Source organism: Myxine glutinosa, chromosome 11 (assembly GCF_964187855.1).
Source record: "Myxine glutinosa chromosome 11, kmMyxGlut1.1, whole genome shotgun sequence".
NCBI classification, from domain to species: Eukaryota; Metazoa; Chordata; class Myxini; order Myxiniformes; family Myxinidae; genus Myxine; species Myxine glutinosa.
Window position 1 is genome coordinate 133,317,170 of NC_136271.1, and position 24,781 is coordinate 133,341,950.

The 24,781-nt window shown below is 42.4% G+C and overlaps 1 protein-coding gene across 6 annotated transcripts in view; it reads right to left on the reverse strand.

Moving 5' to 3' along the window:
• Positions 1-24,781, reverse strand: part of LOC137436847 (1-phosphatidylinositol 4,5-bisphosphate phosphodiesterase beta-1) — a 293,810-nt gene that overhangs the window by 38,618 nt on the left and 230,411 nt on the right. For all 6 annotated transcript variants that reach the window (XM_068131011.2, XM_068131013.2, XM_078787147.1 and 3 more), the window contains 6 exons: positions 15,990-16,091; positions 13,010-13,083; positions 12,772-12,868; positions 10,742-10,826; positions 9,560-9,684; positions 5,178-5,332 (listed from right to left, as the gene is read on the reverse strand). In XM_068131011.2, the coding sequence (XP_067987112.1) occupies positions 5,178-5,332; positions 9,560-9,684; positions 10,742-10,826; positions 12,772-12,868; positions 13,010-13,083; positions 15,990-16,091 (638 nt within the window). The remainder of the gene's footprint in view (positions 1-5,177; positions 5,333-9,559; positions 9,685-10,741; positions 10,827-12,771; positions 12,869-13,009; positions 13,084-15,989; positions 16,092-24,781) is intronic.

A 24,781-nucleotide genomic window follows, 5' to 3' on the forward strand; every position in this document is an offset into this window, starting at 1 on the left:
TGCCCGGAAGGCGTGAATGGTGTTGGTGTCCTGTTTTCTGAGGAATTTGTAGACAGTGTGGTGAGTGTGACTAGAGTGAGTGATAGGTTGATGATGGTGAAAATGATGATTGGAAAGGTCTTGGTGAACGTCATCTCGGGATATGCTCCGCGGGTTGGTCGGAGCGATGAAGAGAAGGACAAGTTCTGGTGTGCAATAGAGAAGCTGATGGAAAATGTGAAAGATGAGGAAGTTGTTGAGGTTGGAGGAGACCTAAATGGACATGTGGGAAGGAGTATGGACGATTTTGAGGGAGTTCATGGGGGTTATGGATAGGGTGTGAGAAATGGAGAAGGTGAAAGGATTTTGGAGTTTGCTGATGGAGCTGATTTGTTGATTTGTAAAACTCAGTTCCAGAAAGAGGATAATAAGCTTGTTACGTACACGTCAGGTGGGTTGATGACAACCGTTGACTACCTGCTGGTGCGTAGGCGAGATAGGGGGCACCTCCGGGACACAAAGGTGATCCCGAGGGAGGAGTCTGTTTCACAGCACCACTTGGTTGTCTGCGACATAAGGGTGAAAGGTGCGAGGAGAGCTCGGCGGGTGAAGTACCAACCAAGTATGAAGGTGTGGAGGTTGAAAGAGGTGACAGTGAGGGAGGCATTAAAAGAGAGGCTGAGTATGGTGGAGGGTGATGTGGTTGAGCTTGAAAGTGGTTGGATGTCAATGAAAGATAGTCTGTTGGGAGCCGTTGGTGAGGTATGTGGATGGACAAAAGGACAACCGAGGCACTCGGAAACATGGTGGTGGGATGATGAAGTTGGAAAGAAGATTGACGAAAAGAGGAAGAAGTTCAAGGAGTGGCAGAAGGCGAAGGGTATGGGAGCAGAAAAGGCAGAGCATGAAAGTTATAAGGTAGCCAAGAAGGCTGCAAATAAAGAGGTAGCAAAGGCGCAGGAGGCATGAAGGAAAATGTTCGGAGAACGCTTGGATTTGGAAGAGGGTCAGAGAGCGGTATTCAGGATTGCAAAGCAGATAGCGAAAGAGAGGTGTGATGTGATGGGGTGAGTTGCTTGAAGGATGAAGTGGGACAAATCATTGTGGACCCAGATGGAATTAAAGGAAGATGGAAGAGATATATGGAAATACTGTTGAATGCAGAGAATGACTGGGATGGCAACATAGAGAGTAACCCAGTTTTAGGACCGGCAGAGAAGATAACCGAGAAGGAAGTTGAGGAAGTGATAAAAACAATGAAGAGTAGAAAAGCCGGAGGGCCGAAGGGAGTTGTGGGAGATATGTTGAAGGCAGCGGGAAGTTGGGGTGTGAAGAGAATGACAGAGATCTGCAATCTGGTGGTGAAAGAAGGCTGCATTCCAGTGGTTTGGGAACTGAGTACCCTCGTCCCTCTATACAAGGGGGTAGGTGACCCTCTGGACTGTGGCTCGTATCGAGCGATAAAGTTATTGGAGCATGGAATGAAGGTATTGGAAAGGGTGTTGGAGAGGAGGATAAGGAGGAAAGTGAAGATCGACGAAATGCAGTTTGGATTTATGCCAGGAAGAGGAACGACAGATGCGCTTTTTATTGTGAGGCAGTTGCAGGAGAAGTACATGGAGAAGAGGAAGAAGTTGTTTCTTGGGTTTGTTGATCTGGAGAAACCATTCGATAGGGTTCCACGTGAAGTAGTGACATGGGCATTGAGGAAGTTAGGAGTGGAGGAATGGTTGATCAGAGTAGTGATGGCAAAGTACAAAAGAGCGTGCACAGCTGTAAGGATGAAGGACGGGAACAGCGGTGAGTTTGAGGTGAAGGTGGGAGTGCATCAGGGGTCGGTACTAAGTCCACTACTATTTGTAGCTGTGATGGAGGTGCTGGCTCGGAACATAAAGGAGGGTTTACCATGGGAGTTGTTGTATGCAGATGATCTGGTGTTGATTGCAGAAAGTGTTTTTGGACTGAAGGAGAAGATGAACAAGTGGAAGGAATGTATGGAGACAAAAGGTATGAAGGTAAATATCGGAAAAAAACGAAGGTGATGGCAAGTGGTAAAGCATGTGGTGAGGTGGAAAGAACTGGGAAGTGGTCGTGTGCTGTGTGCAGGAAGGGTGTCGGAGTGAATACCATTCAATGTACAATGTGCGCTGAGTGAGTTCATCAAAAATGTAGTGGTTTGAGAGGGTCATTAACCAGTGTGGCAGCGACATTCAAGTGTAAGGTGTGCACAGAGGGACCTGCAGATGGAGGAAATGTTGAGTTGGATCTTGGAGACGGCGTGAAGCTGGAAGGTGTGAAAACATTTTGCTACCTCGGAGACATGATGAATGGAGAAGGTGGATCAGACTAGGCAACGGTTGCTGGAGTGAGATGTGCATGGAAGAAGTTTCGGGAACTGAGTGGCATGCTGACGAGGAGGGGAGTGTCGTTGAAGCTGAAGGGAAAGGTGTATGCTGCATGTGTGACAAGTGTTATGATTTATGGGAGCGAGACATGGGTAATGAACATACAGCAGCAACGAAGGCTGGAAAGGGTGGAAATGCGAATGGTTCGGTGGATGTGTGGAGTATCGTTGAGAGAGGGGAAGACAAATGATGAATTGCGAAAGATGGGAATAGAGCCTGTGATGGATGTTGTGAAGAGAAACAGTTTGAGATGGTTTGGTCATGTGTTGAGGAAGGATGAAAGTGACTGGTTGACAAGAGTGATGGAAATGAATGTAGAAGGAAGTAGAGGACGGGGAAGACCGAGAAAGACTTGGCTAAAGATGGTCGAAGAAGAAATGCGGGCAAGGGGATTAACAAGGGGAGATGCAGAAAATAGGGCAAAAATGGAGAAGATTGTCATGGGGACCGCAAGGCTAACCCCTGGTCTTGCAGGGAAAATGGCCTTAAAATGCCTGTTGTTGTTGTTGTATTAATAATCTCTCCGACTCTGGAAAATCCTCTCTATCTCTTTGGTGATGACTCCACTCTCTGCTGCTCCATATCTCAACCCTCAGATCGGCAGGCAGCATCCTCTTCACTCTCTGCAGACCTGGATAAAATCACAAACTGGTCAAACAAGTGGAACATGTCTTTCAATCCTGACAAATCTCACACTCTCACTATATCTCTCCGAAAAGACCGTCTGGAAAACCCTCCCATCCACTTTCTCAACAATCCTCTCGAAGAAGTTCTGTCACTCAAGCTTTTGGGTCGCACTATCTGCCAAGATCTTTCTTGGAAAAAACACATTTCCAAGCTGGCCTCCAAAGCCATTTGCCGACTGGTCATCCTCGGTCGTGCGAAATCCATTCTGGGCACTTCTCAGCTCCTCACCACATACAAAGCTTTCATCCACAGCTCAATGGAATAGTGCTCTTTCCTCTGGGCTGGTGCTCCTGCCTCACCCCTAGCTCGGCTTCATGCTGTTGAATCTAAAACTTTCAGAATCATTGGAATCTACCGTGATGAAGCCGATTCTGAGGGCCTTTCACTCGCTCACTACAGGCAGGTTGGTGGTCTTTCTGTCTCATACCGACTCCTCTCCGGCCTAGCTCCCCCAGGTCTGTCTGTGCTCTGTCCCCCAAATATTCCTTCAGGACGCACAAGATTTGCCAGAAACCCTCTTCTGGTGAAACTGCCAAAATCAAGACTCTCTTCTCACCTTCACTCTTTCATTCCTCTTTTTCCCCACATCTGGAACAAACTCCCACACTCTCTTCAATCCCACTTCTCCCTCCAGGTCTTTGAAACAGTTGTTCACCACCATTTCCTATCTTCCCCAATCCAAAATCCTGACCTTTTCTACCCCCATTAAAACACCCCAAATCCACCTCTTTCAATCTCCAACTTCTTTCCTGAAATTCCTGGCAGTGTTAATTTGCTTTATACCGTGTACCGTACCCCTCGCCCCCCCCCCCCCCCCCCATGTTCTCCTCCTCTTGTGTCCCGCTCTCTTTATTGTATGTTTTATGTGTCTGTGCATGTTTTCGTGTTTAATGTGTTAGCTCTTACACGAGCCTCAACTCTGTATACAAAAAAAACCCCCAAAAAACATTCAAACTGTGCATGAAATACAGTGAATTACATTGGAGGTGGTGCAGGTAAAATGATCCTTGATATTGACAGTGTGAAATCCCAGTTATTCAGAGGCTGGGTCATGAATGTGTGTGCTGTCCCTCAGATAGATGTTAAACCATGTCCTTTGCGAAGATCCCACGGTGTCCTTAAAGAAGATTAGGTGAGCTATCACCAGCACTATGAACAAGTTATAAATTCCTGCGCTAACCTAAGTAAAATATCAGGCCTGGCCACCTGGTTAATGAAAGACTTAGGCGAAGCTTCCTGTGGACAACCCTCACAGGAATGTGGGGATAATTGTGGCCATTAAAGAAGAAGAAAAATTATCATGGCAAAGAATCAGTTGATAAATAAGAATAATCCCGCCGTGGGTGGCCGCTGCTGAGCCCTATCTTCCAATGGTAAAAAAAATCCTTCAAAAAATTCCTGGATCAGGAATAATATCCTGCGCTTAACCAAAAACGAATCAATTCTTCCTTATACCAAGGGCAATCATCCCACCAACTTTCATCCAAATCCGTTCAGAACTTTTCCAGATATCTTGTTCACAAACACACGAACACACGAACACTCATATGCACGCACGCACGCACACACACACACACACACACACACACACACACACACACACACACACACGGACGGACACGATCGAATGCATTACTCCCTAGTGGGAGTAATTATTTGGAATTTTACATGTGCTGGACAATAGACCCACACCCCCTCATCTCCACCCCCACCCCTTAACCCCCAACCCCCTCTGCTCCCACAAACCCCCAAAGCCAAATGAAATAGATAGACTCTATGGCATGGATTGAAAGGCCTAACTATTAGACCAAAAAGAAAAGTCTCATCAGTGATGAACCCACGATATATTCTCCCCATCCCTCACCTCACCACTTCTACCCTTTCTTTCAAAGTGTAAATGTTTAATATGAAAGTTTAGTAAATTATGTATTATTCTTTGTACAAATGATTTTAAAAATGCATTACTCTGTGGTCAAAATGGTGGATCTCTGATCCTTTGTTATCAGAAAACAAAACCATTTCCAATTCGTTCTATTATTCCATGGTCGTTGCATTTTGTAATATTGCACTTTTAAAGTCAAATTGTCTTTTTTTGATGTGCTTTACCTTTACAGAAAAGGTGTTAGCGATGATGCCATCAATGGTGTTGCATGTAAATGGATCAAAGTGCTTGTCTGGCCGTCGCATGAATTCGGGCTTCAAGAGGTATCCACACTTGCAGTTGTACTCAAATATTCCCATGTTTAACTGCATGGGCAGATCTGTGGAAAAACATGTTAGTGTGTACACAAGAGAGCAGTCATTCAAAACGACAACAAACACTACACACTACATCTCCATCTAGATTCTGGAACAAAGGCAATAAATCCGTAAACGGAAAAATGAAAAGAAAACAGTAATTAAAATAACAAAACTATGCATATATGTATACATATACATATATATACATATACATATATATATATATATATATATATATATATATATATATATATATATATAAAACACAGTTTGTGTGTGTGTGTGTGTGTGTGTGTGTGTGTGTGTGTGTGTGTGTGTGTGTGTGTAATGTTACCGATAGACTCCTAAACGGAGAGGCTCACGTACTTGATATTTGGCACAGACATGGCCATTGAGCCTGGGAAGAACATGGCCGAACTAAAAATTTATTTCATAATATTTTTTTACCATATTTTTACCTCAGCGCATTTCAGCGAGGAATATTATGACCGGAATCTGACCGGTGGCAGAGCAGCGCGCTGATTCGCTCAGAGCGATCACGTGATGTTCCTTGCCGCCATTAACTCAGTTACGCGTTCCCACGTATTTCAGAGCGAAAAGCGATTGCGTTTTTTCACATTTCAGCGAGGAACATTGCCATTCACACCATATAGGTTTATTTTTCTTTCATCTTTAGATCCATATTTTTTTTCAGCGAATCTGAATCGGTGGCAGAGCAGCGCGCTGATTCGCTCATTCGCGCTCATTGATGACGATCACGATCACGTGATGACGTGATCACGAATGATGTTCGTGACGCGATCACGTGATGTTCCTTGCCGCCAGCAAGTAGCATAGATTTTATTTTAGCATGATTAGCATTTAGCATGATTTAGCATAGATAGTAGCATGTTTCACATAGATTTTTTTTCAGCGAGGAATATTATACACGGATTCTGACCGGTGGCAGAGCAGCGCGCTGATTCGCTCAGAGCGATCACGTGATGTTCTGAATAAGCACAATCAATTGAGTGTGCCACATGAGTCTGCGATAAGTGTTTAAAGTAAAGTAAAAAAAAAATAAAATGTTAACGTGCCGTTGTTAGCCTATTCATGTATAGTTTGTGTTGTATTTAGCTGTGGCTGAGCTAAGATGTAGCTGAACTTCAGAGTCGTTGACTCTGGTATCCTTTGACCTGTTAATCACCTTGCTCCATTGGCATTGGGACAAATCCAAGTAATAAGCGCATCGGCACGTAAATCCACCGGAGCGAGGTGAAGCACCTCTCAGGTTGAAATAATGTGAGTTATTCCATCCCCGCCACCAATTGGCTTCACTTTTCACGGAGTATGAGCGTTCTATATATTTTCAATTCAGTGCGCCCGACTCGCTCACGTACTTGATTTGTGGCATAGACATGGCCATTGGGCCTTCACGGTGTAATTTGTGTGAGGCTTTTGTCCGAGTGAGCTTGAGTCGAGAGGGCGAATGTACGGGTTGGGAATGTATGGGTCTCCCTTCCTCCACCCGGCAACGCCGGTACTGGAGGGCGTCACAGGATCGGTGAGTCTCCAAAATCCGCTTCGTGCTGTTGCGAAGATTCAGGACGATGTCGCGATTGTTGTGCTGCTCTCCGACCATGAAAACTGCAACGTCATTGTTGACTGGCCCTCCCCTTCCCCCTCCCCCCTCCCCCTCCCCTCCTCCACCCTACCCTCCTCCACCCTACCCCCTCCCCCCCTCCCTTTTCCCCCTCCCCCTCCCTTTCCCCCTCCCCCTCCCTTTTCCCCCTCCCCCTCCCTTTCCCCCCTCCATTTTCCCCCTCCCCCCTTCCCCTCCCCCCTCCCTTTTCCCCCTCCCCATTCCCCTCCCCCTTCCCCTCCCCTCCCCCTCTCCCCCCTCCCCCCTCCCCCTCCCCTCCATCAGACAAGCATATAACAATTATATTTATCAGACCAGCATATAACAATTATATTTATTAGACCAGCATATAACAATTATATTTATCAGACAAGCATATAACAATTATTATATTTATCAGACCAGCACATAACAATTTTTTTTTTATCAGACAAGCATACAACAATTATATTTATCAGACAAGCATACACCAATTATATTTATCAGACCAGTATATAACAATTATATTTATCAGACAAGCATATAACAATTATATTTATCAGATAAGCATATAACAATTATATTTATCAGACAAGCATACAACAATTATATTTATCAGACCAGTATATAACAATTATATTTATCAGACAAGCATATAACAATTATATTTATCAGACCAGTATATAACAATTATATTTATCAGACAAGCATATAACAATTATATTTATCAGACAAGCATAAAACAATTATATTTATCAGACAAGCATATGACAATTATATTTATCAGACCAGCACATAACAATTTTTTTATCAGACAAGCATACAACAATTATATTTATCAGACAAGCATACACCAATTATATTTATCAGACCAGTATATAACAATTATATTTATCAGACAAGCATATAACAATTATATTTATCAGACAAGCATATAACAATTATATTTATCAGACAAGCATATAACAATTATATTTATCAGACCAGTATATAACAATTATATTTATCAGACAAGCATATAACAATTACATTTATCAGACCAGTATATAACAATTATATTTGTCAGACAAGCATATAACAATTATATTTATCAGACAAGCATATAACAATTGTATTTATCAGACCAGTATATAACAATTATATTTATCAGACAAGCATATAACAATTATATTTATCAGACAAGCATAAAACAATTATATTTATCAGACAAGTATATAAACAATTATATTTATCAGACCAGCATATAACAATTACATTTATTAGACCAGCATATAACAATTATATTTATCAGACAAGCATATAACAATTATATTTATCAGACAAGTATATAACAATTATATTTATCAGACAAGCATAAAACAATTATATTTATCAGACAAGTATATAACAATTATATTTATCAGACAAGTATATAACAATTATATTTATCAGACCAGTATATAACAATTATATTTATCAGACAAGCATATAACAATTATATTTATCAGACAAGCATACAACAATTATATTTATCAGACAAGTATATAACAATTATATTTATCAGACAAGCATATAACAATTATATTTATCAGACAAGCACATAACAATTATATTTATCAGACAAGCACATAACAATTATATTTATTAGACAAGCATATAACAGTTATATTTATCAGACAAGCATATAACAATTATATTTATCAGACAAGCATATAACAATTATATTTATCAGACAAGCACATAACAATTATATTTATTAGACAAGCATATAAGTTATATTTATCAGACCAGCATATAACAATTATATTTATGAGACCAGCATATAACAATTATATTTATCAGACAAGCATACAAGAATTATATTTATCAGACAAGCATCTATATCCTAGCTTCCCCTTCCCTTACCTCTTTTGTCCCTTCTCTCCATTCCTGTTTCTTCCCTCTTGCAATTCCACTCTCCCTCCCCTCACCCCTCTTCCTCCTCCTAGCCCCCAACCCTCAATCCAATTAAATACGATGCAAGAAGCTTCATTGAAGTTGAAACAAATGAGGAACAAATAATTGCATGAAACTTTGCCAGAACTCTATTTCTCGAGTCTGAAATCCCTCTGTAGTTATGGAGAAACATGCATAAAACTTTACGTATTAACGCCACATCCTCCCTGAACGAAGAATTAGACAAATAGAACTACTATTGAAATGGTCTAAATCGAATCATGTTACACTTACATACACAGTGGCCAAGAGTGCATGGTATGGACTGTTAGAAAGCGACTTACCTTGTAATGTGACCCAACCTCTAGCCATGCTATATATGGACATCTTAGCATGACATAACTCAGCATCTAGCCATGCTATGTGAGGACATCTTAGCATGACATAGTGATGCAATGCCATATGTATGCTTCATTTAGCTATGGGATCACTTCCATGAGGAGTTGATGTCACGCAATCATCAATTTGCTTTTCAATAGTTCATTCACTTAACCGATTGATAAATGTAACACGATCAAGCCAAATCATTACCAGTAATTTTCAATCAATGCACACGACCTCATCAGCCAATCCTTTGTCCTATCGACAAACGAGAGTACCATTCATGTCATTCTCAGAAAATGCACAACTTTTAACCCACACAGCATTCCTCGGCAGATCCCGGCAAACTCACCGAGGCTTTGATAGTTAAGAGCCACCATTTGGCAGCCAGCGTTCCAGAAGACCTGTGGCATGTAGTTTGATGAATCCACACGCGTGCCCTTTGGATAGATTCGACTCAACTGTGTCTTGTTGTATCTACACAAGTGTTATCAAGGAGGTATCTCTCTTCCGTTCACATAAATGGTTTAAACATGGAAAATATAAAAACAGTTAAATGTGTTTGAAACCCAAATGGCTGGCCTGCTTTGCATTTCCCATCTTAACTGATGTTTTTTTTTTTGGTGGGGTGGGTGCTTTGCATTCATCATCGGGTTTCATGAAAGAACTAGCGCAGAATGGTGGGGAACAAAATGGAAAAAGGGAAAACAACAACAGCAGAGTAGTGAGAGTAAGATCAAGGGGAGGCAAAGGAGGACACATGGGGGTGAATAAGCTGAACACAAGCTGAATGGAACACAGCAAGAGGAGGAAAGTGAAGTTGGGGATGGAATAGAAAAGGAACAAACCAACCGACAAGTGACAAATTAAAAGAGGTGAGGGAAAGGGTAAAATCACAATGATCTGGAAAATGGAGTGCTTTGGGAATTGGGTCGTTTGGGGTAGAAAAGATCAAGAGTCAGGATGGGGTAGTAGTGAACGGCTGCCTAAAGGCCCTGGGGGGAGGAATGGAACTGAATAGAGAGTGTGAACCCTCGACTCTGATTCGGTAGCTGGACCTGACGGCATCAGCTCCCATGTCTTAAAAACCTGCTCTGGCACTTCCTCTCTCTGCTCTGTTTACTCTGGAAAATCTCTGCAAATCCTCTTTATCTCTGCTGATTTCACAGGTTTTTATTTATTTATTTATTTACAATGAATTAAGGATCATGGTGGAACATCAACATAAATCACATGCAGGACAAGAATGTTGGGAGATATACATCAGTGCACTTTTACAGAGTGGACAAATCAACTCAGTATTTGGGATTTAACCATCATTATGAACTATAGGCTGTTATCAGATGAACATGAAATTAACAAAATGAAAGAACAAATGAACACGTGCAAGTGCAAATGCTCTCACCAATAACAACATGGACCACTCATCTCCAATTAATGGGCAATGCTCGCAGAAGTGGAGGCCATTTTCACGAACAAGTGCAACTGTGACCAAAACGTCAAATTCACTACCATTATACCCACCAAAGGATACTCAACAAATTCTACAGGAGACTTTGTCAGCTGCTCCAGCCCCTTTGTTTCAACAAAAGATGACATCAAAAAACTCATATTGTTTTCTGAAAACAAAGAACAGCGGCACCGATAGTCAATGTGCTTGAGAAGAAAAGCTTTGAAAAGGACATTCAATAATAAAATAAACTACAGTACAATGCATCTTTATCCTTTCCCTGCTCTTCATCCCTCAGTACTAATGTTTTTTTAATATATTCCGCTGTAACCCAGAGAGTCTTAGATAAGATGAAGCAACATGGATTTTAAATACGTTGAACAAAAATAATCCAATTTCAGTAAAGCTTTATGGATTTAAACTGGAAGCCTTAGCATCCATTTTGTTTGTGTTTCTCATTTTTGGGTTCTTTACCTCCACCAATGAAGATGGACAGAGGTTATGTTTTACATCCCTGTCTGTTTATTATGAACAGATGCCGGTCTGTCTGGTTTGTTTGTTTGTTTGTTTGTTTGTATGTTTTTTATTTGTTTCTATGTTTGTTTGCGAGGGCGATATTTCGCATTTCAGCTGTCCTCGTCAAAATTTACCAGAGGATTCCGAAGGAAAAAAGTGAGGATGTCAATGGTCTTCACATATATATATATATATATATCAAAGGTCAAGGTTCTATCGATTTTCGTCATACCTATCAAGCTATCGCCTGATGCCTACTTGGTTGTCTGTCTGTCTGTGAGCAAGATATCTCAAAAAGTTATGGACGGATTTGAACTAAACTTGGTGGGCATGTTGGGTGTGTGTGTGACAAGGATGACTTGATTCAATTTTGGTGAAGATCCGGATACGAGAAGTTTTTAATCTTTTAAGTGATTTCCACCATTGAAAGATAGGGCGAAAAATAAAATTCCAAAAGTTGTGGATGAATTCTGACAAAACTTGGTGGATGGGTTGGTTAGGTGACAAGAACAAGCCAATTCGATTTTTGCTTAAGATCCGGATGCAGTTCTGGCCTATCAGTGGAATACAAAAGAAACTGTTCAGCTTGGCAGAGGGAGGTATGTGCTCTACCGAATGCAGTTCTAGTTTCTCTTTGCACAGGCAGACGATCAAATCATGGTCACTTTTTGTAAGGCTTGCAAGGATGCAGCTTTGATTCTTTCACAATCCTGTAAACTGAGGCCTTTGACTTGTTCAGCTGCTAAAATAACACCATACTGACTTATTTTGGAGATGTTCCAAAAGCTCCGAGGACTTCCCCAACTGCCTCTTCAGTGTGTGCTGCTTTGGCCCAAGTCTAACATGGTGAAAATGGGAAGGCAGATTAGATGACGTCACAATGGATTTTGTAAATTGTGTTTCTATTCGATGCCGTATCATTTTTGTCACGTTTATGCCTAAAAGCACACTAAACAACCACTAATGAGTGGGTCTCTTCAAACCACGCTGCAATTTTTAAATACTGCTTTGGATAACTGAGTGTTCATGATTTGATCATATACCTGCATGGAGAGGGGAAAACAAGCAAGGAAGAGAAAAACGTCATCAAAAGCTAAAGTCTAGAGTTTTGAATTTTTTGTTAAAAGCTATTTCAAATGTGAATTGTTCAGTGTTATTGGGACAGGCTGTACATATGTTATGGTACTTGACTGATGTTATTGTGAACTTATTTGCTCCTATTTTTTAAAGAAACTTGCTAAACTTATAAATTTATATCAACAAAGCAACAACCTTTGCATCTCTAGTATTGGAACAGAGAACAAATTCTCTCAAGAGCTCTTGCTTTGAAGAAGGGCTGAAGCCGGAACCGTCGCTTATTTCCCACGGTGGTTAACATACCTTCTCAACATGTGGTTGAGAACATTCAATGTCCATATTTTTTCGCCGACACAGACCCTTTTAGTCCTTATAAAGACTAGTTTTCGATAATGTGCTTGTAACCCCATATTACCTCTTATGATGTCCTCAGAAAATGTCTCAGCAGTTAAGGTTCTGCAAAAACCAACCTGATCATGATAGGTTTCAAATCTTCATCTCTATGTTAAGGAAGAACTCACTTCTTGATTCTTCAAAAGAGTTAAACTTCATGGGCTGTATATAATTAACGAGGTTTGACATTTCTTCTGATGCACCGACTTCTTTGCTGGCTGTTCCCTGGAATCAAAGTTAAAATATCCTCAAGATGCACAGCTGGGAGATATATTGTCATCATATTTAGTTATTACTGTAACCTATGCACAAGTTATAAATAAAAAATAAAATACCAAGAGAAAGTAAAAGGAAATGGAAACAAACCTCATCTGAAGTTACTTTTTTCAATTCTTCCTCTGTATAATCATCGTCATCACTTCCGGCATCAAGGTCATCCACTGCAGAAGACAAAATAAAACCAGTTTCATTCCTCTAAAAATGGAATCACGAAAGTGTCTTTTTCATGACCCAACAGCACCTTGGCTGAAGATTCTATTTTCTACAGGGTCGAATGCGCTCTGACATGCTGTTACACAACACACACACACACACACACACACACACACACATGCAGACAGACAGACAGACACACACACACACACACACACACACACACACACACACGCAGACACATGCAGACAAATACACAAGTCAACACCAGACTTGACTTCAGATAAAGACGACCACTGAGTTTGTGGGAAATGGCCTCATGTCCTAAGCGCTCTGAGTAATAGTGACATCATCTTTATGATGTCTCTTTTCTCTCCACATTCAGTAGAGCAATTAAGGACAAATTTATTCCTCCCCTGAATGCCAACCTTGAGGGTTTATCTGTATTCCATCCACTGAAGCCAGAAAGCAGCACATATTGCTTTAAAAGTCTTTGGTATGATTTGTCCAGGGTCGAAGTTTAACTGGTGACCTCCCAGACCTCTGGTGACATACCAGACTCAGACCAGATGCCTCTAATCGTTACACCACCAAGTCTGATATGAGCATCTCCATTTGATAAGCTATGTGCATCTTCAAGTAAAAATGATGTGACATGTTTGATGCCCAGCTGGCCTTCAAAAGATTTCTGATTCAAATTGCAGCAAAATTAACCCCCAATAGAATCCAATTTCAGTATCCAGGAGAACCTTCCGAATACCCAGGAGAACTGGAAAGTCCAACTAAAAATTATGCAGCAGCTCATTTATCCCCAAATGAATGAACTGGCTCTGAGAAGCACCCACCATTCATTACCATGATCATTTCAATTATAAACTCAAAGAAGAGAAACTAACGTTTGGATACTCCCTCTGGCAGCTATTATTGGCCAATCATATCAAGCAGTAACGTGTTGTTAATGATATTAATTGCCAACACGTTGGCATACAACACAATGAAGGAAGTACCAATGTGTTGGCACATTACTGGCAAAGAATAGCTGCTAAAGAAGACGTCCCAATGCACTCGTTTCCCCAACAGCTGACTGCAAATGGAGTAACAGAAGAGATAATTACCTTGTGCCATTAAGCGCCATTGCTGTAAAGTGTTTCCGCAAAAGCCAGAGAACATTAAATACTCGGCTGCAATTTGCTTTCACTGAAGATAAACCCATGCAAGGTATGTGCATTGTGCATGGCAAGCGCTCTTTGCGATGGGATATATTGTGGCAATGTGCGATGATGGCATAAAGATGTCTTCTGGGCCATGAATGTCCCAATTGAAGTACGTACATTAATTTTAGATTTTGATTTGTAAACTTTAATTACTAAATCCTTCTTTACAACCAATCAGGACAGGGATCTGTATTGGCAGAATTTGGTGGAGTTGGGAAGGTCCATATATATATATAAAACCAAAAAACACGGTCAATCCGTCCATTAAGCCACCGGTTGTGAAGCCATGAGGAGGTGAGGCGATGAAGCCGTGTGACTATATATCTATTAATTACGTATTATTGGAATGTACCTTTCAAACGTTTAGACTGCTGAGAGCCTGAAGACCTTGAAGACCCTTTAAGTCCCCCAAGACCCTTAAGACAACCAAGACCCCAAAAGACCAAAAAAAAAAACAGAAGATCCAAAAGCCCCTCAAAGATCCCTAAGACTCTTAAAGACCCCAGAGACCCCAGAGACTCAAAAGACCAAAAAGACCCCACAAAACAAAAATACCCAAAAGGCCCCAAAGACCCTTAAACTCCGAAAACACTTAAAGACCCAAAAGACCCAGAAAGACCCAAAAGACACCGAAGACCCAGAAGACCCCAAATACTCAAAAGACCCATGGGACCCAAAGGACCCCAGAGACCAAAAAAAACCCTGAAGACCTATAAGACCCTTTATATCCATTACACCCCAAGATCCTAGAGACCATTTTTACCTTTAATACACTTTCAATATTTTGGACACCTTTAGATCCCTTCATCCTTCCAACCTTTTATACCCTTTATACCTTTACACCCCTCAAGTCCCTTTCGACCCCTTCAACGTTAACACCATTTAAACCCCCTTACAGTCTTCAGACCGATTAGGCAGCTTAGACCCTTGACCATTTAGAGCTTTATGCCACTTACACCTTTTTAGATTACAAATAAATTACAAATAAATAATATCGCCAATATTACAAATACATTTGTACAAACCAAACGTTTGTATTATGACTGGTGTAAAGCATGACAACACAGCAACTCATGCACAGTCAGGTCATTAACCTCAGTTAAAATAGGCCCGTGCCTCTAACGACATATGATGAGGCGAGCCAAGCGAGCCGATACACGCTAGTATGTAATAAAGAAAAGCAAGGAATTTGGCAAAAGTACTGGTGCACAATGGTTTATGCTTTATTAAAAAGGTACTTTAGAATCTCTGTCTACAAACCAAATACACATGGGGGCAACGAGTCTTACATCGCAATCCAAAAGGACAGATTGTTTTGAGATGTGACGCCCTCTGCTGGGATCAAAGGAGACAGTATTCTCAGTTAAATTAAACCAAGTGGCATTCGATGCAATGGCGAACGTGGGCGTGTGGTTCAAATCTAGATGAGACAATTCAACAGCAAGCAGATTATCAACGGAATGATCTTACTACCTGGAAATAAAAACGCCAGCATTGCTCTTGGGAGAAAAAAAGAATACGAGGAAATTCACAATTTTTATCTCTGGGGCTGTGCGCATAAAGTATCCATCTCAGAATATTCCACCCAGGAGCCACATTTAGCTTGAAAATCCGATTTGATCTTTCACAGGTTTACTTTGAATGTTGAGCAAACAAGGAATTTCAAACAAACAGTGCTGTGTATTGTTGCTGTAGCATACCGATAGACTTCTTAAATGCTGAAGATTTCTGCCAGTCCATAGCCTTGCTTCGATCCGGCCCATTCATGCTGTTAACAGGAGACAAAGTGCCTTCTGCTCCATCTGAAAATGAATGCCGAGTAGTGAGGAACCCAGACTGGGCAGTGATGAGCAAAACAGCAGAGGCCACATTCATGAGAAAACAAAGAATGCACACGGATGAGGCATCGTAAGATTTAGGACATGTGCAGGACAAGATAGGCTATGAGCCAGTGGGGTTAGTCGGTCTCAATCGGAGGGAGCAAGGCTAATTGTGATTTTTAGCAAGGTTATGGTCCCTAAAGGAACCTGGTGCTGGCTTAGTGGTTAGGGTGCCGGCTTGGGATCCTAGGATCCTGGGTTCGAATCCCGATCGATCACTGAATTAACACCAGGTGGGTTGACTCAGCCTGTCAATCTGTCATCCTTCCGAGGTCGGCAAATTGAGTACCAGCTTGCTGGGATGAATGATCCCAGTGTGTACCCCGGCTTAGAATAGGTACACCGTATCCCTGCGCATCGTAAGAGGCGACCAAGGGTTGGCGTCAGGAAGGGCATCCGGCCTTAAAAAAAAACATTGCCTCAAACAGGGAACCATGATTGTCATGGGACCCGCAAGGCTAACCCCCGCTCTAGCAGGGAAAATGGCCTTAAAACGATCATTCATTCATTCTATGGTCCCTAAAGATGGAAAATGTGTGATAGCAGCGTGTAGCTCTCGGCCCTCTCTATTTTATCACTCAATATATATCCCTACCCCTAAGATAGCCGGTTGCAGATTTACCATCCAAAATGTATCGGGTCATTCTCAGTTTATAGTGTATAAAGAATGTATACAAGTATTTTCACCAAAGTTTTTTTTCCTTGTTGGCAATGATATTAAATTCCTCATATAATTCTATAAAATTATGCATCAATGATAAATATAATGGCCACAATGAACTTTCAAACGTGATAGAAATAAGTGCCCAAACCCACACAAAATGAAGTTTTTTTTCAATCATATAGTTTTACATTTAATTATTTTAACACATCATGCACCAAATAGCACCATTCATCAATAACTTGTCTCAGGAGCCCTTTCCCAACATTATGATAACAGTTGCAATTTTATCTGACATATGTTGACATGTATGTGGACAATATTATACACTGACCCTCAAATTACGATTCTCACCAATTTTGCGACTGAAATTGGAATGCAACGCAGATGGCCATATTGATTCAAAATTATTAAAGGTTTGGTGACCCAATGACTCCTTTAACTAGGTAGTTACCATATGGTACACAACGTTGGTAATTCCAACCACAAATGTTACCAAACTACAAAGGTCACGGTGAACAGACACCCACACACCAGATGGAACAGCAAGGTTCAACTGGAATTTGGGAGCAGTGAAACGTTACTACATCACATCTGAACACAGGAGTGCCTTTCTCAGTCAGAGGGAAATGGTGAATGGAAACAGGGCAGATGTTCAACATGTGGAGCTGCACAAAACAAGAATCAGGAAAGATGAGGACGCTGTATCAGCAATACTAAATATGATCCACAGCTGGGTGAACCTTTTCACTACACCACATGATTATATTTCTGTGTATTTTCACAGCAAAAACAGCACCGCAGGGGATAGCCTCAGATATGAATAAAACTTGGGAAGTAGGAGACAAGTGCTACACCAACTTCAAAACTAAACGACTTGAGAGCAAACCACCGATCAAGAAATTCAATCATGCAATAAAAATGAACAAGCTGAAACCTTCAGCAATCTGTGCATGAAGGAAATCAAAAGCAATGGCAGAACAGTTATTCTTCAAGCAGACAGAGCACTCTTCGGTCACATTGTTGTGATGGCACAGGGTCATCATCTTCAGATGGCGGAGTACTCTCACATCCTTTGGGCCCCTTACCTTGGGTATTGACAACCCCAGAAGGGCTCCTTCGGAAAACCAACAAGGTTGCTGCAGCTACGGCATTGCAGAAGAATGTAGCCCCAGATGATGAAAGGCCTGAACATTCTGCAATTGTCATTGATGGGATGAATTTCATTCAGAAGGGGAAAGGCGATCAAGCCAATTTTGGGAAGTGGTCATGTATGTAATGTGAATGGCTCTGGACAATGGAAGCTTATGTCAGAGAATTGATATCGTCTTTGACAAATATAAAAACACCTCTATCAAGAACAGTGAAAGGTTGGCTAGGGGAGAAGAACTGGGGCTTGGGGTGAAGAGTATAACAGCATCACAACTTTTAAGGCAGCAAAGAAAGTTTATTAGCCATGTCGGGAACAAATCAAGTCTCATTTCATTCCTGGTAAATGAATGGAAGAAGGCCGACTACACTAAACAACTACTAGTCCGGCAGATATGTGAAGAATTGTGGTAGAATTGTGCCTTTGATGATACAAGCATGAAACTTGGCACACAGTTAGGGCATACCCTTACAGTGAAATTTGGATGTAGGGGCATTCCAGATTTCTCCTTGGCCCAAAATGGCGGCCATTTTACAAAATGGCGGCTAAGAAGGACATATTTACCTATTATTTCAGACTTGTCATTTGTGCTGCTATTGAAACACAATGTAATGAGCATATTATAAATTGTCATGTACATGCTATGCAATACCTTCATACTGGGTTCAAAATTGGAATCTACGGTGGCCTATAAGGGGCAGAACAAATGGTTTACCATTGCAATAGACAGGACTGGTCTAGCGGTTTAATTATTTAACTTTGCATGACTATCTGATTTCTCCTGGGTGTAATTTTGGTTCAATACCTTTATATGAACAACTTTGATGTAGCTTTATGAACTTTCCTATCATAGACTAGGTGACTATAAGGAACAATGCAAGGCTAGTGAAAAGTTACGAAAGCGAATTACTATATTTATGATAATAATGTATGTATTTCTTTTTCAGATGATAACTCGACTGCACTGCACCTTCGCTCATTGACTGTAGTAGCTACCTAGATTTGGTTCCCAATTTGTATATTGATTGGATGGTGGTGGTGGATAATGCTTAATTGACAATGGCCAACAAAAATTTCAAGCTATTAGACCCCCCAAAGCCCTAGTACATCTGGAACAAACATGCCTTATCTGACAGATTGGGAGAAGTGTGTGTTATGTCAGGAGGTCACCGATGAGGCCCTTGCCTGTCCAGCTGATTCCAAGCGAACCACAGGGTCCGGATACCAAACTCTTGCAGATTATCTCCTCACCTTCAGCCAGATGGGTTGCCTGCCAAAATCTCTAGAACTGTCCCGCCTGGACGATGGTGAAGGTATCCAGTCAACCTTCCAGAGCCACAAGGCTAAGTGGCATGATTCATGCAGATTGAAATACAACAAAACTGAACTGCGTCGGGCACAAAAAAGAGAAACGTCTAGTGAAGAAACCGCAAGTGTCTCAAGAAAGTACACCCGTCACAGAGTACATGTAGACCACACACAGCCACAGCCTGAAAAGTGTTTCTTTTGTGACAAACCAGCGGGTACTAATTCTCTGCGAAAAGCTTCCACCTTCGACCTCGATAAACATGTCAGGACAGCTGCCCTGAAACTAGGAGATCAGGCACTTCTTGCTAAACTGAGTGCAGGTGACCTTATAGCACAAGATGCACAGTACCACGTGAAGTGTCTGGTGTCACTTTATAACAAAGCAAGGGCCACAAGCTGATTCCTTCCTGAAAGTGACCCATGTGACACGCACACGACGAGCACACCAAGTCACAGCCAGTACTCTCTATCTTCTCCTGAAGGAAGCCTACAGCCAGTACACCAGTGGACTAGATGAGGGACAGGATACGATACCACTAGATGACTGGTGCGGTGAACAAGCCAATGCAAGTCCACAGTTTCAGTTCTGGTTCCTAATTATGCAGCTAGAACTGGCAGTCCTGATCTATGTGAGATCCGTCCGTGAAGGAAACTTCCAACTGTACACTGATGCTCTGACCAAGCTTGTACCATGGTTCTTCGCCTTGGGACATACAAACTATGCCAGGTGGATCCCAGTTCACTTGCGCGACATGGTGACACTTGCAACAAAGCATCCAACTGTATACGCACAGTTTCTGGCAGGAAACTTCACCATGAAGAAGACTACACGTGCATTCTCTGCCATAGCCTTAGACCAGGCACACGAGCAAAATAATGCATTGGTGAAAGGTGATGGAGGGGCTGTAGGTCTTACGGAGAATGCTGCAGCTTTGCGCCGATGGATGGTGTCTGGTCCAGAGATGGCCAAACTGATCTATAAGTTCGAGGCCACAACAGAAAAAAGAATTAGGAAAACTGAACTAAAACACCATGAACAGACAAAGCACACGCAGGTAGCCTTTGCTCGAGATGTGAGAGCACTCACCCGTGTCATAGGAGAGATGGGGAACCCATTCTGTGACGACAGCAAAGATCTCTTGGTGCTAGACAGCAGAGACCTGGCAGACCCAGCAGTCATCAACACCCTTTACCAGATCGAGAAGCTGGGAAAAGAACAGTATGACACATATGTGAACGAGAGGCTTGTACATCAGACAAAGCCTATCACTGACCCAATAAAAAGAAACAATCTCCCTCTCTTCAGCCGACCCCCAGTCAGAGAGAAGTCAAGAACAGAGTTGAAGGTGGTATCTCTGAAGAATGACTGCGTTCTGTTCTCCAGGCTGTTTATTGCATCCCAGACACGGAATGGAGATCTTGATGAATTCTTTGCACATGAAAACCAAGCTTGTCCCCCTGCATTGTCACAAATGGGCAAAATCCGGCTTGGAACCAAGTCTGATCTGGTTGGGTGCTTAGAAGATCTGATCACCTCACGGGAAAATGATGATGTAAGCCCCCCTGTTGAAGTCATGATCCTGGATGGAGCAGCCATCGTGAACATGCTGGCACCTCGTAATGCGAAGACCTTCTCTGAGTATGCATCACTAGTATTCTTGCCATACATCACATCTCAGATACAAAATAAGAGCAGGGTTGATATTATCTGGGATGAATATTTCCCAGACAGTTTGAAAGCCGACACCAGGAAGACGAGGGGTAAAGGCACCAGGAGACGAGTTGAGCCATCTAGTTCCATCCCTCGAAACTGGCAGGCCTTCCTTCGCATAGACGAGAACAAGGTGGAATTGTTTGACTTTCTAGCAACGAGGATAGCAAACATTGAGACTGACAAGCAAATCGTCACCACAAACCACAAAGAAGTTTTTTGTACACAGCCACGAGATGTTACTGGTCTTTCCCCGTGTAGTCACGAGGAGGCAGATACAAGGATACTACTCCATGTCCAAGATGCATTCAGACAGGGCTATACCAAGGTGTCAATCCGCACAGTGGACACAGATGTTTTGATCCTTGCAGTGGCAGCAACTGGATATCTTGACATCGATGAACTCTGGGTTGCTTTTGGCACAGGGAAGAATTTCAGGCACTTGGCAGCTCACGAGATGGCTGTGGCACTGGGACCAAACAAGTGCCGAGGGTTGCCATTCTTCCACGCCTTCACTGGGTGTGACACCGTGTCCTGCTTCGGCGGAAGGGGGAAGAAAACAGCATGGGAAACATGGAAAGCCTATGATGAGGTCACCTCAGCTTTCTGCGCACTGGCTGCCACACCAACCATTTCAACTGCAAATGACAACATGGATCCACTGGAGCGTTTTGTTGTTCTGCTCTACGATCGAACAAGCAGCCAGGAACATGTTAACGATGCCCGCAAGCATCTCTTCACCCAGACTGGTAGATCAATAGAGGCTATCCCACCAACGCAAGAAGCCCTCAGACAACACATCAAGAGAGCTGCCTACCAAGCCGGCTTTTGTTGGGGCCAGATGATGATTTGCGCACCTGAGCTCCCATCGCCAAGTGAATGGGGTTGGAAACAGAGTAATAACAGCTGGGGGATATATTGGACAACCCTCACAGAGGCAACTGAGGCATGCCGACAATTGATTAGATGTGGATGCAAGAAGGGTTGCAGGAAACAGTGCAAGTGTGTTAAGGCCGCACTCCAGTGCTCAGCTCTGTGTCACTGTGCAGGGGAGTGCACACGATAGTATACAGGAGGAATAACACACCTGTTACATATACACAAACATGTGGAAGACTGTTTTGTAGACTGTTTTATAGTGAAAGTCACTTCCACAGCGTTAATGTGGCATTTTCACTTCATTTCCATTGTGTTTCTGGAGTTTGCTCAAAATAGCTCAAAAAGTAATTATTTTTGTAAAGAATAAGGACCAAATAAATGTTATGTGAGTTTGTTGACATTTAATTATGATCTTACAACCTGTTTACGTGAAAAAAACATCATAGGTGTGCTTGAGCAATAAGTAAATCTAGTTTTATAGACATCGGTACTGTGTATCTTATTATCCGTAAACGGCCATTTTTAAAATGGCCGCCATTTTGTCCCTAGGAAAAGATTTGAATGCCCCTATATCCAAGAATCTTCCTAGTAGTATGCTCTATCAGTGTTCAAAATTTCATGCTTGTATCACCAAAAGCACAATTTTTTCACATATCTGCTGGGCTATACAGGGAAAAGTTATATTTGTGATGTCTGAAGGCAGATGCTACCAAATCACCTATAAAAGGTAGCCAGGAGATACTGCCCTGAAGAGCACACATGAGGAAGTAGATGGTCGTTTGTTCCTCCACTCCACATATGCTTCTGCACAGGGCTACCCATCAGTGTTGATAATGATGTATTCATCACATGTATTTGGTAGTACAGGATAACATACAGGCCACATTATTCCAGAAATATGGGATTAAAGGACATGCCAGAGTACTAGACATTGGGAAAATAGCAAAGTCAGTTGGCACACATGTTTGTCTGGCTCTCATTGGCATGCATGCCTAAATAGGATATGACAGTCAGCACATTTTCAGGCAAAGGGAAACTAAGTGCACCCAAAATCATCAGTACCAACAATGATATATAAAACACCTTCTCCCAGTTGGGAAAGGAACGGGATGTTAGTGATGAGCTCATGGATAAGTTGGAGGTGCCACCTGTATGGAGCTAAATCTCGTGCAACGAAAGTGAATGATTTGAGATGTCACCTATTTTGTGCCAAAAGAGGTGAGATCGAGAGTCACCAACTACCAACTTGCAAAGATTGTTTATGCAAGCATGCACTTCAGGCCAACTATTAATCTGCCATCGGGAAGAGCAGTCTGCAGAATAATCCAGAGGCACCGAGTCCCATCGGGAGAGGCTGGTGCTGAGAGTCCCAGGATGGACATGTACAGCTATCAGTAGACTGGATGGACGGACAACCTGAACCGAAAGCTGTGTTGGATCTACTGGTTTGCACTTGTCCCAAAAGCTGCAAGCTTCGCAAGTGTGTATGCATGGCCAATGGCCTGAAGTGGGTGGACAGATGCAAACTCAGTACCTGTGACAATCAGCGAACATCTGTCAAGAGTGCTGACAGTTCTGCCAAAGATTAGCCATGTGACTATGAGGACGATAACTTCTGAGCCATTCCTTCAAGTATGTCGAGAACAATTTGCATGACTATGCTCCACACACAATATATGATTTATAGTTTGAGTTCACAACTTCTATGACTTGTGTCTCTTCACATATTGTGTTGAACAGATATATTACTGTACGAACAGATATACATACTGAATTCAGGATAAACATCACTTTTACATGTACATATTGTTACGGGGTCCTCCTCTTACCTCTGGTCTCGGTAGACCTCCGAACCCCCGAGAGGGTCCCCGGCAGAAAGATGTGTTATCCTTGGTTGAAATCAAGCAAATAATGAAACCCTCAATGGAACCAGCAAATGAAACAGTCAAATCAATAATGCAACCACACCAGGTTATGAACAAACAATAATATATTAGAAATCATGCAAAAAGAGCCATACAACAATGGGGGCACTCACCCCTACTATCAAATCTTATGGTGGTAACCTTATCAAGCCCCTTAACCCCAAACTCACGGCACCTCCCCAATGTCTCTGCACCCCTCCAAGGCGAAGTCCCAATGTCTCTGTGCGCTCCCACGATTGGGGAGTCAAGGCCCGATCAAAGTCAATTGAGGCGTAGGCAATCGAGATGACCCCGAGGTCACGTTGTTCAGTACCCAGCAATACAGCGGTGGAAAGGAACCTCACAAAGACGCGCTCCGACGTACACGTTGGCGGTTCAATCCGCGAGCCTCTGTATAATTCTCAAGTGCCCTTTCTGGCACAGCCGTCCCCGGCAAACCACCGGGGAATAATGCCCAGCCGTCACAACCAAACCCGGTTCACTGCAGGTTGCTCGCGTGGCGAAGATGGCGGACGGCTTTCACTCGAACCCGGGTTTTGAGGCCAGGATCCTTCGGAACCTCAATGAGGATACCCGACGACACAGGCTCCACGCACTCCGGCGATATCTCTTATCGCCCGAACTTCCCTTCAAGAACGCAAAGTTCACTCGCACTGTACGTCGACCGCTCGGTCCGGAGCTAAAACAACCACATCTCTTCACGATCTCCTACCGCCTCTTCTTCCTCGCTCCACCTCTTCCAGTCATGATCCGGATTTCCGGCCACATTTTACCAGGAGCGCTTTTAAATCTTTTAACTATAATAACCCTTTCCCTTCAACACAATCACCAGAATACTTCGAACCAACAACAATAATCATAACAACAATCATTAGGGCCGAATCCGTAACAATATATAACGATACAATCGATGCTTCTGCAAGAAATAGTGTAAATAGAGTATGAATCCATGTCTGGAAATGTCTGGAAATAAATATT